This window comes from Mytilus trossulus, unplaced genomic scaffold (genome assembly GCF_036588685.1).
Source record: "Mytilus trossulus isolate FHL-02 unplaced genomic scaffold, PNRI_Mtr1.1.1.hap1 h1tg000244l__unscaffolded, whole genome shotgun sequence".
Taxonomy (NCBI): domain Eukaryota; kingdom Metazoa; phylum Mollusca; class Bivalvia; order Mytilida; family Mytilidae; genus Mytilus; species Mytilus trossulus.
Genome location: NW_026963317.1, coordinates 1,017,890 through 1,036,966, shown reverse-complemented (window position 1 = coordinate 1,036,966; position 19,077 = coordinate 1,017,890). Strand labels below are relative to the sequence as shown.

Sequence of the window (19,077 nt, the reverse complement as noted above, 5' to 3'; positions counted from 1 at the left end):
ATTGACGTGTTTAAATAAGTTTAGATACTGCTCAATACTGTTGTTTTCCAATCATGTATTGACGGGTTTTTTTTTCTATGCTATAGTAAATTTGTATTCTTCTTACTAAATTCTTTGATTTTGGAGTTTTTCTCAGTTCTCAGTTTTAAACTCTTCATAATTTGATTTTCTTTTTCCTTATATTTAAAAAGGTCTTGTTGTTGGTTGTCTTTTCGGTTTTTTTTATCATATAGACTATTTGATTGTATGTCCCTATATAAGATTTTAATTGTCCCTTTGTATCTTTTGAGTTATATGTGTGCCTTTTCTTTTAATTCACATCTATAATGGACGACATGAATTGTTCGATTTTCTTCTTTGTGAGTATTAATATTGTTGCATTTTCCCATTTTCAAATATTTGATGTTTCAATCATGTGAAATGATTCATTAAACAAGACGATTTATATTACATCAAACTTTATTAAAACAGTTATGTAACAACATATTAATTAATAATAAAGCTGACAATATGGTTCTGACCAGCAGAAACCATGAAACACTAATCCTCCATACTGGAGGTGTGTGGTATAACTTATAACCACAGCAGCACTTAAAATGACAGTAATAATTTAAGTAATAATAGTTGATGTATTATAGTCACAATGTACCTGATCTACTAATAAATCAAAGCACGATGATAATTAATCTAAATATTACAATGTCAACTTTTATAACAGATTAAAATAGGTTAATTTAAAATTATTACAATTTTAATATATATTTCTTTGGGGAAATAAAACGCAAAACATGAATGAGATGAAAGAGGACCAGCCTCGTTTTGACCAGCATTGGTTGAGAGAAAACGTTCAAGCTTCAGATATAAAATCATACCTACACAGGGACAACCACCAGGGCTGTATATGAACAGAGTCTATAAATAAATCAAAAACGAATTCTCTATCCTATTACAATAGCAGCATCAAAATTAATGAATGAATGATACGACCAGCGTTACTTATAATAAACTCTACATAAATCAAATGCACTAATAGCTTAATATTTTGCAAATTATACTGTAGTGACCAGCACTACAATTCACAAAACTAATTTACATAATAGACTTGCGACCTGCGCAATAATGTGTAAAAAACATATGTACATTACATAATAGTTCAAAGTTCAAATATGTAAAGTAATAAAGTATAAATGTAAAAATGTCTGACCAGCAGACTTAAAGTCATGTAAATGTATAAAGCACAATGTAAAACCCGTCCAGCGGGGAACAGTCGTCATCTTCCATTACTCTTCTGCCTGCAGAAACCGGAAGTGACGCATAGGGAGTGGCAATATGCCTTACATATGAAAAGTCGTAAGTCGAAACTTACACAGTAACCTACTGGGAGTCTTCGTTAGAACTGAGAACACCTGAAAAATAGAATGAACACATTGAGTATACAAGTTTATATGGAATATTAAGTAAAGTCATAAAAATACATTTTCTTTGGTGTTTGTTTTTGAACCTTCTTAAAAGTTGTTGTGTATTGTATGGGTTTGTTGAAAGCAGTTTTATTGAACATAAATGTAGATCTCTTCTTTTTTTAAGTTATATTATGTGTTTCATTATCTTAGAAATTAATGCTGACATGTAATAATATACATATTTGAATGCACAAAGTAACGAAAGAAATCTTACCACTTGGCGTCCAAGATGAAATAAACTTTCTAAGCTGATGCAGCTCAGTTTCACCGGAACTAGCGTCAACATTGACCATAGGAACATTGCCATATTTGTCCAGTTCTGTCAACAGTCCTGAACAAGGCAACTTCAGGGTCTGAAGCATCCAGTTGTCCGGGTCCATAATCTCCTCATAATGATCAGAATCGAAGTCAGATTCTGGAGTCAGTGCACAGTACGATTTCTCGTCGTACGACATTCTGTCTTCTGTTATTGACGAAACTGGAGACAAGGGCAGTGGGCTTGTATGACTTTCTGGTACGCTGAAAGGGCTCTCGTTTATCTCCACCTTGATTTCATTCAAAGATTTCCCGCCATTTATCTCCGGTTCAGGGTCACTCAACGCAAGAATATCTTCTACATCAAAATTGTTAGTTTCCTTCGCGTCAATGAGATCATCTATGTCAATTGGTTCGGCTTTCACAATGGCATCAAAATCTTTTAGAGAATTTTGCATTACAAATGTGCCAAGTTCATCAAAGAAAGAATCGACGAATGAAACATCGAGGCTCGGAAGATTCTTCGACCTCCTCTCAGCATTAGTGTCATTCATTTGTTTCTGCTTCAGCGAACAAATATACTTTGCCACTAATACTGGATTAAATGAATGGATGTCCTTTGAAGAGGCATCGTTTGATGGCTGAGGAGATGATACTGGTGATGCGTCTGGTGTTAGATAGCAAGATGGCATGGAAACGTCTGGAACAACTTGCTCATTATTGTTTTTATCTTCCATTTTTACTATCGGTTTGTAAACACGATCAGACAATAATGGACCTTTCTTCTGAGTTAATGTTTGTTGGATGTCTCTCCTGGCATATAACATTTGCATGGGACCATGATCGTATGCTGGTGCAATGTAATCATTTTGCGATGATGGCAAAGACTGGCATATTAATGTTTCATGGGGTAAAACAGATGAAGGGGAAGAATTTCCCATTCCATAGCCGCCATTTTGATGATGCATCATTCGAGGAAGTTTGGTTGGTTTGCATGTTGTGAAATTTTCTTGAATTTTCCTTTTCAGTGCACGTAGTGTGTCATTACGACCTTGTCGGTCTGCCATATTTGGAGAACAGTTTTTGACGCAGAAAGATTTATGCGTTTGAGGTATTTGACCGTGAACAGGTTGTGGTACAGTTGCAAAAGGCTGATCGAAAATTTGTTGTCCGGAGAAAAATGGCGATGGGAACATGTTACCAGCAGCTGGTAGCATAGGACTTCCTTCGGTATTTGTTGGGATAGGAGCACAAAATGTTGATCCGAAGAAGAAATCTGGAGTTCGAGATGCATACAATGCGAATAGCTGCCCTTGTAGTTTGAACTGGAATGCTTCTTGTTCACTGCAAAATAAAAGGAACATTTTAACCATTTGTTAAACTGTAAGATTGGTTTTTAATTTTTTGTTGCATTTTACGAAAAGAAACACATAAAACAAATAATGTTTTTTTTTTCTCTTGTCATTTTCTTAACCATAATTTTATTTTAAATTTCTTTTAATGAAACAGACACTGAACAATACAAGTTACTGATATATATATATTGATGTGCATTAAAGTTCAATTTTACCTGACTACTTGATTGATGCATAATATAACTGGTTCATCACTATTAGATAACAATGCCTGTCTAACTTGCATCACAATGTTGACCCAGATGACTTCGTCTTTGGCTGTGATCATACGTACAGTCATCATACACCCCATTTCATGTCGTGATTTTATTACTGAAATTATAAATTATATAAAATAAGTATTATGAATAAGGTTCGAACACGTAATTGACATTTCATATTCCCTAATTATCTATGACTGTAAAGACAGTGGTCAAATTTCGAAATACGTAATTTCATCTTATTTTCAATTTCGTGTTTATTTGAACTCCAACATTACTCAGTAAATTTTGACATTAAAAGTTATCAAATTCTTGGATTCATGGATCATTGAAATCTATTGACCCCACTGACATAATGAATAGTTTAAGTCTGATTGGTTTAATTACCATATAGAAAATTATTTCATATCTTTATACTTTGAACATATGTTGACGACTTACATTGGGTGTGTTTGTCCTTGGCCTCTTGCAAATCCTCGGGATATATGTAACTATACCAAGATTTACTCTGGATTTCATCATTAGTTGTCTGCAGATGATATTCTCCACTGAAATAAAAAAAAAAACATCATTTTAAATATTTGATTTTCTTTGTAAAATAATTATTTGTAAAATTGTGCATATAATTCAATTTTGTTTATTATACTTTGATTTTTATCAACTATAATTCTTTAGCTAATCAATTTTCATTGGACGTAATGTTAAATATGTTTAAACAAATATCTAATATTGTTATTATCAAGAATTAAGAAAAAAATATTAGCTTACTTCAGTGTAAGTTCTATGAAGGACATATCAAGGTTATGAACCGATTTATAGACCATGGTATTGTTTTGGATGAGGCTTTCTTTGACGTCCGGTGTAATTAAAGGTGAGCAGACAGCAATAAACACTTGCTGTTCTACATCAGAATCCTGTGTTGGTACTGTTACAAAATGACCTTTCACGTGCATGACCTGGAAAACAATGATCATTACATATATTATTTTATTTAATAATAAAGTAGATAAAAAATCAAATTAAATAATTAATTCGATTTGTTTTTTGTTAGTAATGTTCTTTGTTTAATTTGTTTCTTATTTTGAACACTGTATATAAATCTTGTAAGTTGACAACTTAAGTTGACAAGTGTAACTTTAGCAGGAAACAGTCATTCATCTTGAATGTGTTTTATTGCTTGTGTAGAAATATAATATTTCACTTCACCACTAATGTCATTTTTTGTTGGCAGTTTGCCATTTCTATAAATACACATTATCTTTGTACAAGTGTTTCTGTTGTAGCTATCAGTTAAGATAGCGCGATAGAAGTTATAGATACGCCTACTGTATTGAGGCTCAGTAAAGGGTGTTTACCTTAACATCTCCAAAACCGGCTTGTCGTTTAAGTGTCCTAGACATGTTCATTCGACAGAAGAAGCTGGTTGGTATATCCTGTGACATTTTCCCGCCACCATGTAACAACTGTGCCTGCACAGTGCCATGGTCGCGTTTGTCTACAATATCAAACAAGCTATCTCCTTGGGTTTTCATGTCGACCTGAAATTGAAAGAAAACATATTCAAAACTTACTCATTGATTATGAATATTGTTTTCAATTTTATATTAATATGTTTTCTGTGTAATGTGTTGATGTTTGTTATATACTTTTGATTATTATATTATTATATATTTATAATGTAATATAATTCTATTACATTTACTTTCTATTTTATCAATAAGAAACAAACAAGTTATATTTTATTGTTAACGGTAATTGCGTGTATGTGTTATTGATCTTTTTAATATTTAATATTAAGAAAAGTTGTTTGGTGTTTTTACAAGTCTGATAGTTAGAATGTATTACTTACCATTGAATGGCCCAAGTACTCTGTAACATTCTCTGATATATACAGTAATTTTCCATCTCTTGTTGTTAACAGCAGAAATCCTGTCAGAGACTGTAAATAGGAAATGGAATTTTAATTATTATAATTATTCATTATATTTAATAATTTAATAATTATATTGGAAAGTATTTTAATCTCATTTTATAATGTGTTTCTATGTATTTGATAAGGTGAGTATTCAGTTGATCGACATATTCAAATCAATGTTTATGCAAACTGAACAGGTAGTTTTTATCTTATCTTAGATTCGCCTGCTACCGCCATACTCTTAATTTCCCACAAGGTTACCGCAATATAAAATTACAGTTTAAATTTATTCAGAATAAAACACACACCTGATGACGTCAATCGATTCTATTTATAAATACTTTTTATGCCAAGTCGACCATTGCAAGGTTTTAAAATATTTGCTAGTCAACAGGTAATATGTTCAGGTAAAATATGGACAAAATATGAACAATGTAAGGCTGTATAATAGGATCTTGACATGTTGTCAAAAATGATTCATTATACATCGCTGTGTATCTCATAAATGTCCCCATGTAGCCTCCAGCAAACTCATTGAGACGGAAATGTGTATTTGACCTTTTGTCACATTATGACGTAAATATCAGTCAGCTACAAAGAAAATATTGTCTTGAGCACTGTAGAAAATAGCACTTGACCTGGATATTATAGACTGTAAAACTTACCTGTGAAAAATCGCACGGTACTTCCGAATTATTCTGAGATGATTTAACCACTGAAATGAAGAAAAGGAGAAATATTTATTTGTGTTGTTTATAGATTTAAAGTATTAATTTAAAAAAAAATGAATAATGTCATAACTTGATCACGAAGAAAAGTGTTTATCTTAATTATTCGTTATTTACTTTATAAAAAGATATTATATTTAACAAGTTTATGCGTTTTATTCAAACTATGTTACATTTGAACATTGGCAAATAATTGTTGTCTCAATTTTCAAATGCATATTTTGAACTGTTTTAAAAAGGTTCGAATTTCATCATTTAAAAAAGAACACATTCTTGTTCATTAAATTCCAAAAATTATTTTAACATTTTACTTCTTAGTATTTGCATTTTAATACATACAATGCGTATGATGGAATTGTATTAAATTATTAGTTTGACTGTCAAGTTTTTGGAATGTTTAATCTTTTATCAAATCAATAGAACTAACCCATCTTAAAACTTTTCCCACTGGTATTTAAAAGCTCAGTTATGTATTAATTTGGCATTTGAAACTGTTATTTTCAATTTTCGTATCCCATTACTTCAAACCATTGTATCTTTACACTTATTAATAAGTTATCACTAAAATTGTCATTATTTATACTAATAACAGTACACTTACTTTTCTGTAAAACGTTACATTTTCGGATGAATACACAACTAAGGGACATGATCTGGAGTTGGGATAATCTTTGTCTTGCACTCTCTGGTAGAGGTAATAAGTCTCTCATTACGGATATTTCTCCATTTATTTGGTCTCTTCGTTGTTTTGAAGCTCCTTTATTTGACCTAAAACCCAACAATATAATATTTAAACTTTGAAGACATAACCCATGAAAAACAAATTGTTCGGCTGTGAGTCAGTTTCTAAAAACAGCTTCGACTAACTGTGTACGCAACTCTCTGCAACTATGTCGGGAAATATTTTTATGTGTACAGTAATCCAAGGGGGGTTTTAATTGATGAAACAATAATTACATTATCTTTGTATTATTACAATACTATATTGTTCGCCATCATAGTTTCTCGGTTTAAAAGTTATAAAATCCCGTGTTGTTTACAACGAGAGAGGACCACTCCTTTAAAAGTTAAGTTTGTCAAGTAGAATAATAATCATCGCTTACCTTTCTAAGTCCATAAGAGCCAGCTCTTCAACGGGACTTGGTGCCATTTTGTTTACACTTTTATATTTATTTACATTTAAAGTTAATAATCACAATGTATTTCAGCGGACCAGCCGCTGTATAATCCTCAAAGAAAAATTCGACAATGAACAATCTCGTTCTAGCTCTGACGCATATGTCAATGTTAGTTTATCATGTGACTTTCGCCGATTGGTCGATTCTTGTCACATGGTTTAATTATGTATTTACTACACTGTTAATGATACGATGTGTATCGATCAGGTAAATGATAGGTATAATTTTTCAGCTATGACGTATATAATAGTACGAAAGTTATTCATAATTAATGGCGTATAAATAGTTTACCGAAAAGTTTAAATGGAATGTATATATCTTTTATAATTAAGTTTGTTGAAAATAACGTCATAGATTTTAGATTTAGAGAGGAAAAAACAACATTTTTGTTTATCATTTCATTCAATTTTTTTTAATCTGCATTTGCATTTAAATGAACTAACTTTCTATAACAGAATATTTTCAGCACTTCTATTGAATAATTAACTTAATTGTAATGGTTCTATTGTCGTATATTGTTATGCAATTCAATCCCAAGAGCATAATTATTGCAATTTCAATGTATATTTTGGTATATTCGTCACCGATTTGGAATGATCAATGTAACTAAAATTTGTTTTAGATTACATTTTTCATTCATACTATTATAACTTGTTTTAAACTTAAATCGTAGGACGAAATGATCAAATCTTAGCAGTCGGAAATTAATTGTCCAAAAGCGTAAATTATAGTTACCATCAATTGTTTTGTGTGGTTAATTAATAGTTATTTTGGTATATTAGATATAGGAAGACATATTTTGAATCTAAACTTGCTAATGACAATAAAAAGTAACACTTTATCAAATGTATGGGTAACAATATTTTTATTTTTCCAAATTATTGAAAGGAAAGTATACACAACTACTTGAATTCTGTTAATTCAGAAGTTATTGCGTACATTTATTATTGCCATTTTTCAAAAATGGACAAGAATGCGAGTTAAATTATAATTACGAAAAAAGAAAAGTCTACATACAAGCTTTCAAATTGCAAGTTAGTTTGCGATACTCACCTTGTCACATTATTTGCATTAATAAGATCTCGCAATAGTTTCTAAGTTTCTAGTATGCGTGTATTGTATTAAGAAGATGGACCTTAAAAGTATAGCAAAATGCTTCTGAGATAGATTTTTCATTGGAGCCTTAAAGATACCTTTCCATTAAAATAAAGCAAGAGCATTAACTAATGAAAATCAATTGAAGAAAATAATTACATCTTAAATATCTTGTGCGTCTAAAGCTCGTTTCTTGACTCACCGTCGTGGAGACGCTGAAACATAACCATTTTAAAGGCAGGGTGAAGAAAAACGCAGACACGATAAAATCAAAAATATTTATAAAAAAAAATAAAAAAAAAAATATCCTGATAAACTATGCAACTTTCAAACCTTTCTTGGAGCAAAACCAAATTGCACACGGTAAAAAGCTTTCCCTTCAAGGTTAAAAAGTACTTTGATTGCTTACCACAGTTATAAATAAAGGGCCACAGTAGTATATCGCTGGTCAATAGACAAAAAATAATTAATCAAAAATAAAACCAGGTTACAACCAAAACTGAGGAAAACAAATCAAAAACTGGAGAGAAAACAACAGGAACATATATAATATGCACCATTGCCTGACTGGACTACTTATTGTAATATAAATTTACAATGTTACACAGTAAGTTATTAAATAGTTCATAGATCATGACTGATAATCATATTGAGAACCGCAAGGGAGAAAACCATAGAATTCAGCCTGCACATATTCGGAAAGAGAATTAAAACATTTTTGTAATGTCTTTTATTAACGAAGTCAACTGGTTTAGAGATCAGGAACACCCTGTTCTAAATTTACCTTTGCAGCATAACAATAATAATGTACTCTTTCTGAAAGTAAAATAGACTAACGTAAATTGGATTTTTTTCTTTCTTATGTATCATCTTATAACCTTTAAGTTGAAATGATTAACTATGTGTATATACGCACACGAAAACAGCGCATATTGTTTTGACTTCTTTGTTGCTTGAGCTTTGTTGTGGTTTGAAAAGAAGTAATTTCGATCAGATTCTTTTCTTGAGGTGAGACACAGATGATGTGTGGGAGTTATGTAAGCTTTATGTATGTATAGTCTAAAAACTAGGTCTGCATGGAAAACGTGTGCATATATACATACACGTCAATATAAACAATTTAGCTTTCTTCCTTTGCAGTTTGTGGCCTCAAGAGTGTAACCACAAAAATAGGAAATCAGGACGAATTAGAATCGATTTGAAATTACGACTCTGATGTAATTCTGAACTTGATATTGTACATTTTGTAGGTAAGATTGTCATAAAACTAGTACAATACTATTTATTTGTTTAAAGAAGTTAAACCAGAATGTAATGAATATTAATTTACTGCTAATTTCATTTTCATTTTAAGAGCTTATACAATATACACACTGAACTAGTTTAAATTTTGTTAAGGGACCAGCTGATGCACGCCTCCGGTTGCGGTATATTCTTACTGTTTTGAAGACCCATTGGTGGCCTTCAGCTGTTTTCTAATCTTTGGTCGGGTTGTTTTCTCTTTGAAACATTCCTCATTTCCAATCTCAATTTTATTCACAAGCACTTACTCGGCTGAAAGAACAGATTTGCAATTTAAGAAACCGTTTTGAAATAATCCCTTAGAAGTGACTCGAAATGCAAAGAGACCATATCAAGGAGATAAAATGCAACTCATAATTTGAAGTAAAAACAGATGATTCTTTATTTGGACTTTCTTTTTATTCAAGCGTCAATTGTAGATGAAACGAGCGTCTAGATGAACTACCAAAAACAGTTCAAAAACCATAACTCACAATACTTATTACTTAGCAACAAGAATGGCCAAAAGATACTGCGGGTGATGAATTAACATTTAAGAAGATTTTTGTAAAACATCAGAGACAATATACGTTAAGTGAGGAAATTTGCTTACTGATACATCGGGAAAGTGAATTTAAAAGGTTATGCGTGCTCTTCAAAAATATATGTAGATATTTGATATAGTTACGCCAATCAAAAGGATAACGGCAAAGTAGAGTACGCTGTTGAAGAGCATTGGGGATCATAAATCAGAAAGGTTTTAACTATATACAGTTAATTTAATCTATTCCTGGGTTAACAAATCCCTAGTGTTTCGAAAAGTCAAAGGTTTGTTAACAGTTCATTCAAATAACCGCATAATATTCAAATATATACGATTAAATATTTTCCTTAATACAGTAGATAAAACTTAACGATTTGAACTAGTGGATAAAACATGTGAGAGGGATCCAATAAAGGCAACCGTAGTTTACTGCTGTTCGAAAGTCATCAGTCGATTTATAGAAAAACCAATCAGGGTTACACACTTAAACTGAGGGAAACACATCAAATATAAGAGGAAAACAACGAAACAACAGAAATACTTAAGTGCAACATAGCAACACATACAGAAACTAACTATAAGATAACAATTGCAATTTTCCTGACTCGGTACAGTACATTTAAAGAAAAAAATGGTGGGTGGTTGAACCTGGTTTTGTACTTTTCCAAGATTATCAAAACTTAGCAACGAAGTGCAGTTGTTAGCCATATATTTACATCAAGTAAAGACGTTCGACAACTATCACCTCTTACAAGTTACGTCACTAAAATCTAAATCTTATGGTTTAAGTCAACTGTGTTAAATAACATGTTATGAAAGAACCTATTGGTATACATTGATCAACACAATTGATTAATAAAGACGCCCTCTTTATTTGTTCATTTGCTAGTGTTTTTTGCTTAAATGAACAGTTTTCTCATCGGTAATTATATCTTCTAACTTTGATAAAGGTAGTTGCACATGAATAAAGGGGTTTTCTTAAATGCACTTTCAGCCATTGATACATGAATGCCTAAGTTACTTTCAATTCTATTAAAAGTGATTTTTATGGGCTTGATTTCCATTTCTTTCTTTTATTTGTTTCCATAGTAAAATAATGGCGTGCGGTCATTTAAAAAAAATCAAATGTTCACCAAGGCAATTTTATTCACCATGCTGTCTGCATAAAGATATTAATGGTAACTGAATTATGCAATGTGTATATTGTATTTTGCTCTCAAAACTAGTGTGAAAGGTGATTATGTGCAATGTGTTTCCCAGTTTCTGCATATTTGTTTTCGTGGTAAAAGGGTTGCGCGTGTATACAGCTAGCGATGCAGTTAAACATGCGGTTTACTTCTGTTATCGTAACATACATTGGGCATTTAGGAACACTTATTTCGACCATATCATAGTTTAGAAAGACTCGTCAATGACCTTCGAATCAAAAAGCTAAAACCATTATAAAGTACGAAGTTGAAGAGCATTGAGGACCCCAATTTCCAAAAGGTTTATGCCATTTACAGCTTATGCAACCTATTCATGTGTAAGAAAATTCCTTGAGTTTCGAAAAAAAAATTAATTTTGTAAACAGTGAATTCGAACTGATATTATAGGTACATGAAACGTACATGAAATTAAAAAATACACGATAATATGCATTCCCTTACACAGATAGTAATACCGAACGATTTCAAGCAGGTGGATTTCGGAAAAGAATAATAGAATTAATACTTTTCCAAGACTATTAAAACTTAACAACCAAGTATTGTCAGTCGACTACTATCACCTCTTACAAGTTACGTCACTACAATCTAGATCTTATGCTATACGTCATCTGTATATAATTGCATGTTATGAAAGAACCTATTGGTACATATTGCTACAAAATATACCAACACAATTGATTGCTAAAGGCGCCTTCTTTATTTGTTCATTTGCTAGTGTGTTCTGCTTTGATGGACAGTTTCTCAACGGTAATTATATCAACGAATTTTAATAAAGATAGTTGAATATTAATCGATGTGTTTTCTTAAATGTTCTGTCAGCTATTGATACTTGAATACATAATGCATTTTATTCATCGCGTTGTCAACTGATATATAAATGAATTATGCAATGTGCATTTTACATTGGAAACTGTGGTAAAAGGTGATTTTGTGCAATTTGTTTACCAGCTTTTGCATATTTGTTTTCGGGATAAAAGGCTTGCGTGTGTAAACAGTTGAAATTGAAATCACAAAAAAACTCCGAGGAAAATGAGAAACGGAAAATCCAAATTCAAATGGTAAAATCGAAAACTCTAACACGTCAAACGAATGGATTACAGTTGCCATATTCCTGATTTGGTGCAGGCATTTCATAATGTAGAAATTGGTAAATTGAAACTGGCCCCATAGCTAACTAAACCTCTCACTTGTATGACAGACGCATCAAATTACATACAAAAGTTTAAAGATGCAGTTAAAAATGCGGGTTACCTCTGTCATCGTAACACTGCATGCACATTAATAAACACTTCTTTCGACCCTATTATAGTTTAAAAAAACCTCGTCAGTGACCTTCGAATCAAAAAGTTGGAAAGGTCAAATGAAGTTCGAAGTTAAAGAGCACCGCGGAATCAAAAAAATCCGTAAGGTTTGGCGTTATTATTTCGAATTCAACATTTTGTTAATAGCTTATTTATAAGTATGACCAAATCAATGATAATCAAGTCAACACAGAAGTGCTGATTACAGGGCTGGTTGATGGTTTTCGTTTCTGTGTGTGTTAAAATTAAGTGTTGTGTCGTAGTTCTCCTCTTATATTTGATTTGTTCCCTCAGTTTTAGTTTGTAAACCGTATTTGTTTGTTTTTTTCTCAATCGATTTATGAATTTCGAATAGCGTATACTTCTGTTGCCTTCATATTAACTTTTCAAATCTTTGTTTTTAACTATGGTCTCCGTTGCTATTTAATTTCGTAATTGGTTTTGTTTATCAACTGTTTAAATGCGAGCACATCTGATGAATCTTATAAAGACACACCGAGCACTTTTATGTGTACTGATTTATATGCATGGTTTGTTTGTACATGCAACATTAGATAAATTCAGTAAAAAAAGGTTATCAAATGTACAGTTAACATATCGTTAAATGACGAATTTGACGACTTTAAAAAAAATCCTGAAAGCGGTTTAAACGGATTTGTATCTCTAGACAGATAATGATTTCAAATTTTAAGAACGGTAATTATAACTATGCGTCGTTATTTTCATCTTCCTACACAGCACATATAAAAAATCCATATAAGGGATAAAAGCATATCAGTGGTTGTCTAATGCATCTGATATACTTTTATTCCAATTAAAAGTTTCCGTTGACACAAATTGAGGAATCTATGCAATTGAGGCAAAAATGTTTAATATAATGTAATGGAATTTGATGCGACTGTCATACAAGTGAGAGGTTTAGCTAGTTAAAAACCAGGTTCAATCCACCATTTTCTACATTAGAAAATGCCTGTACCAAGTCAGGAATATGACAGTTGTTATCCATTCGTTTGATGTGTTTGGACTTTTGATTTTGCCTTTTGATTTTGGATTTTCCTTTTTGAATTTTCCTCGGAGTTCGGTATTTTTGTGTTTTTACTATAGCTTGTTTGAGACAATGAATTCAGTCTCTAGTACTTACTAAGATACCCTTACTATTGGTAAATAGATATAGAAAGATGTGGTATGAGTGCCAATGAAACAACTCTCTATCCAAGTCACAATTTATAAAAGTGAACCGTTATAGGTCAAGGTACGGTCTTCAACACGGAGCCTGGGCCCACACCGAACAGCAAGATATAAAGGGTAAAAAAATTACTAGTGTAAAAACATTCAAACAGAAAAACCCTAGGTCTAATCTATACAAAAAAAAAAGAGAAACACTTATAAACTACATAAACAGACGACAACAATGAAACATGTATAGAGAAGAAATGTTACATGAAAGTAGTATATCGATGTGATAGAAAGACATGTGGTATGCTTTCAGTTTGTATATCATAAATTCTAACTAAGATATTTATGAAAGAGGCAACAATTGAAATCCGTAAATAGCGAACGCCTCTTCTTCTCGAGAAGCTTTATAAATGCAAAATGTTCCAGTTTTGCCAACAAAGTCCAGAAACGGGATTAATTATGATTTATGAAGGGAAAACAATCGAATTCCGTGAACAGTGTGCGCCCCTGCTTCTAGAGAAGCTTTCTTAATGCAGAGTGCCCAAGAAAGGGGAGTATTTATGATTTATTTTAATCATAATTTAATAGTACGTTGTATGTTGTATTGAAGCTGTTTCAATATTGTAAACAAACCTATTTTCCTATGAGAATTAGGACACCTAAATTGGCCATGGGTAAACTGATAAGATTATTTATTTTGCTTACTCTAGGAACAATATTTGTAACAATTTTAAGACGTCTTAGTTTAAAACCTTTGAAGTGTAAATTTTAAAACAACAGAACAACAGAAAATTGAGATGATTCGAAAAACATTAAGGGGCGAATATATAAAATTATGCAATACAAACCATATAGACACACAATACCGCGGCCACTAAATAGGAAAACGAGTAAAACAAACGTACTATACTCAAAGATGATTTCAAAAAGGGTGAAGTTAAAAAATTACAAAAATGTAAAGTTGTAAACCAACAAAATTAGTGAAAAACAACGGTCATGTTCTTGATATGGTATGTGTAGTCATTATTCATTTAACTTTGAATTTTTGAAATACTAAGGCTTTTCAACATCAGGAATAGATTACCGTAGCTGTATTTTACCAAACTTTTAGGATTTTTTTGTCTTCAATGCTCTTCAACTTCGAACTTAATTTGGAATTTTTTTTTTTAAATATTCGAGCGTCAGTGATGAGTCTTTTGTAGACGAAATGCGCGTCAGGCGTAAATATTCAATTTGAATCCTGGTATCTATGAGTATTTTACTTAGACGACTGTAGACTCTGCCCACACAGATTAGATATGAGATATATGTGATGGAAAACTGTTTTTAGTAAACAATGGCTGTATTACCGCTAATGAGACAATAAGTTCAGAATTTTGTGTAAAATTTTCCTAAATATTTAGATTCTCAAAATGCTAAAAAGGTCATGAACCTTCTGGAGGAAATGGAACCGTGGTCCTATTCTTTTGTTTGACCCTTCCTCTGATAAAGATGACATTAACTTGTACTAGATAAGGAAAACGATTACATAATTCACCTTGTTTTGGAATGGTCAGGTTTAAGCAGGTTAAAACAGGTTAAACAATGTTGTTGATATGAAATTCGGAGAGTGAAGGGTACAAAAAATGAGCTTCTGAATGCACGTGTTTTCCTAGGGAATTTTTTTTTTTAACTATGCTTTTTTAATTTAAAGATTCATATTAAAAAAAAAATAGCTCGTTCTGTTTGCTCGACCTGTTCTCGTTTGTTTATTGCTCCAAATTTTGTTTGCTTATTTTTCATTTGTGTTCTATGCTTTTGATCTTTCCAACATATTAATTTTGTAACCTTTAATAATTATATGAAAGAAAAAAATTCTTGGATAAAATGATAATGTTTGACACTAGAAATCAGTCATAGCTTTTATATCCACATTTGCAGTATTTGTTGATAAGCCATGGCCAATTTGTAAATTATCTATAGTATCTGAACCAAATAAAGTATTCTGTAAATGAATAAAAACTGACGAGGAAAGGGAAAACCCGGCCACATAAAGCTTAATTATTGTAGAGACTAGGTGTTCGGGTGGTCTTGCGCGTCGAGCATAGTGCTGTAGGCGATTTGGTGCCTTGATATCTCATTAGCATGAGTTCAAATCCTGTCTAGGGAAGAAATTGCATAAGGATTTAACACTGTTGGTCAGTTATTTAGACGAATTATAAATATTTATACTGCACTCGTTCTATTTGAGCAGTAAAAATGCGTTGACTGTATATTTCTATGTCATATACAGTCACTGACCCGATATCACTTGTCCTCATGAATATTTATATAGAAGTTGCCGAAATAATGTTTAATTATTCATACGACCTCTTCAACCTGCTCTTGTTTCCAATGCTTACAATGATGAGTGGAACGACTCAACCTTGGTTTTTTTTTGCAATTGTTGGAAAAACATATTTCATTTGTTAATATTTTTTGTTTGCAACCTATAAATCATTATGTTTTATGCTAATGGTTGATATTTTAGTCCATACTCAAACGATTTCGTTCACCATCGAGTGTAGGTTTCAACAGGTAAATGTACATTTCATTGTGTTGTATATTTCTCCGCGAGCATGATATGAGGCCTTTTAAAAAGGGATTTCCCCAAATATTTCAATCAAATATAAAGCCTTAACGCATTAAACAACAATTGAAAATGGTTTTTTAAATTGCAATATAAAGACATTAAAAGTGCATTGACTTGACATATCAACGATATAAGGATCCGGCCCGCAAAGGGGAATTAGCTCGCATTTCCCCGTTTCTAAGCCTCACCCTTATATCGTTGATATGTCAAGTCAATGCATTATAATTGTCTATATCCTAGGCTTATAACACGTTGGTGCAATTAACCTTAATGCGACATCAACTCAAGGATAAAAATAACCAAAAAACATATAATAGGCATCGTAGAAACCACCTACAAGCGAAACCAAAATACTTTAAGTTATGTAAAACTGTACAAAGATGAAGCGACTTGACATTTGCAAGTGTGTTTTCTCCTTTGAAATAGTAGCTTTACATATCTTTGTTATGTATGTGCTATGGTCCACAAAATAAAAATCAATAATTAGAGAATCAGAATTTTAATAAACAAAATCTATATTCTAGTAACATTGCTGCATTTGCATATTTCACATTAAATTTTGATTTATCCGGGATAACACCAAAGATATATATCATGAGAGAGAAAATAATAATTTGTTTTATTCTCGCGGCTTAGTGAACTATAAGGTGATAAAGTTTAGTATTTTGTTAAATCTCTAGTGCATTTATAAAATTAAATCAAACAGGAGAAGATCAGGAAAATAACCGGTTGTACTTAGTATACTCTGAAAATTTGGCTTTGAATGGATCAAAATATGGGACGAGACCGTATTACTATTTTATATAAATATAATTTGTTCTAGACCTACTTACACAATACAAAATTGTAAATATTTAGCTTGCATCCACGGGGATATCACCTGAGAAAGGCTGGTCTTACAGCGAATGGCTTTGTTCCAATGATCAATAAGTTTGTTTTTAAATTTAATTGTCCTATTCTCAGAGACCAACGAACTATATTAAATCAAGTATAAGATCAATGTATATTAAATATCAAAAACATTAAACCGAGTTTCTTGCACTGCATTTCTTTTCTAAATAGGTCGTTCATTGTTGTTTTATTGTCTCTTTGAAAATTACAAAGAAATGTTATATTGCAAATAAAATAAGATAATTCATCAATAAAAACGATAAAATAAATAAAAACATAATTTCATTTTCTCAAATAGTCGATCGTCTACACGAAGAAAATCATTAGGGTTTTCATATAGGAAGAATCAGAAATGTTGGAAAAAAATACTAGGTTCAGGTAATTTTCTTTATTTCTAAAAACATTCATACTGTTATGTATGCTCAACATGGGAATAAATATAACGTTTCTAAAAAATAAAACACCAGGTCTGACCGTCTCAGTCAAATGTCGCTATAGTTTAAACATAACATTCCGCAGGTATTTGGCTTATATATGAATTCACTATAAATTGTCACCCGTCATCCTTAATATACGACTAAAAGACAAATGTGTGAAGTGGCTATATATAATTAAGCAGCATTTATAATATACTTTTTGGTCTTTTGTCAACCTAAAACTATTGTGGGGGCAGGGATGCAAATTATTGCTTTATAAAAAGACCAATCTTTTATCTTTCAGTGGAACTTTATTTGGGGAACTTCATAGTTTAAACATATTTATTTATAGTGGATTGGGAAACAAGTTTTACAACTTATATTAATCCCTTTCCACTTTGCGGGGAACTTCATGCCTTAAGTACTCACGTGTACTTGAACATACCATATTATAATTCAAATGTAAACCCGTATACTAAATACCAAAAAAAACCTAAATTATGCACATACTTTGAACTTTTTTAGGCCATATGATAGAACAGATGTTCGGTTAAAACATTTCAAATACTATTATATCAACTTGGCTAATTTTACCTTCCCTAAAAAAGAGTTCCATTTCAGTTTCAACTGGTTATCAGCCTGTTCTATCCTGTTTCGAGCCGATTTCTTCAATGAGAAGATTTCCACCTGTTAACCTATGGCCTTCAATAAATATCTATCATAGTGATATCGTAAAATATCAGCTAGAGTCTCAATGTATAGCTTCTTAGTCAATTACATTGTCCGAGGTTGTCTTTTGTGATTTGTTGAGGCCTTAGTAAGTTTCTCCACTCCTGAGGTTATTACATATATTTCTATTTATTATTGCGTATTAATCATTTGATATAATTTCGGCATTTAGAATTGACTTTGAGAAAACGTTACGAATTATGATGAATTAGAATTATAACGAATACTGAGCAAGGGCGAATATCTTATGAACCCCGATTAAAACCTGTTAATGTTTGAAACTTCTCGTAGAACCGCCCAAACGATGGAGCTCCATCCTGCAATATAATAATCAATCTGGCTGCAGGTTATTTTGCAAAGGATAACCTTTTAGTGTAACTCTTGCATTTAGAACAAAGTAGCAATATACTATATATAGTACATATTACCAAATCGACTCTGGAGAAAACAAATTTTCGAACTGTAACATTCTCTGTAGTAGGACATTCTGGTACTCGGGTAAGTAAAAACAAAAACAAAAATACACCTATATAAATCATTAGTTAGACCTGTATTATTGTATGGAAGTGAAACATGGAAACTAACAAACATTGAAGAAAAGAAACTAAATACCTTAGAACACCAATGCCTAGGAACGATCCTAAAAATAAGATGGCAAAGTAAAACATCGAACA

General features: G+C 31.7%; 1 protein-coding gene across 1 annotated transcript; it reads right to left on the bottom strand.

The window, feature by feature from the left end:
• Positions 1 to 441: 441 nt before the first annotated feature.
• On the bottom strand, positions 442 to 7,259 carry LOC134701481 (PAS domain-containing protein cky-1-like). Its single transcript, XM_063562634.1, has 10 exons — positions 7,077 to 7,259; positions 6,575 to 6,741; positions 5,911 to 5,960; positions 5,180 to 5,269; positions 4,686 to 4,868; positions 4,099 to 4,286; positions 3,772 to 3,878; positions 3,286 to 3,442; positions 1,675 to 3,059; positions 442 to 1,406 (listed from the first exon to the last, which is right to left on the bottom strand). The coding sequence occupies exons 1-10, from the start codon at positions 7,121 to 7,123 to the stop codon at positions 1,375 to 1,377; spliced, it is 2,406 nt and encodes an 801-aa protein (XP_063418704.1). The 5' UTR covers positions 7,124 to 7,259; the 3' UTR covers positions 442 to 1,374.
• Positions 7,260 to 19,077: the final 11,818 nt, after the last annotated feature.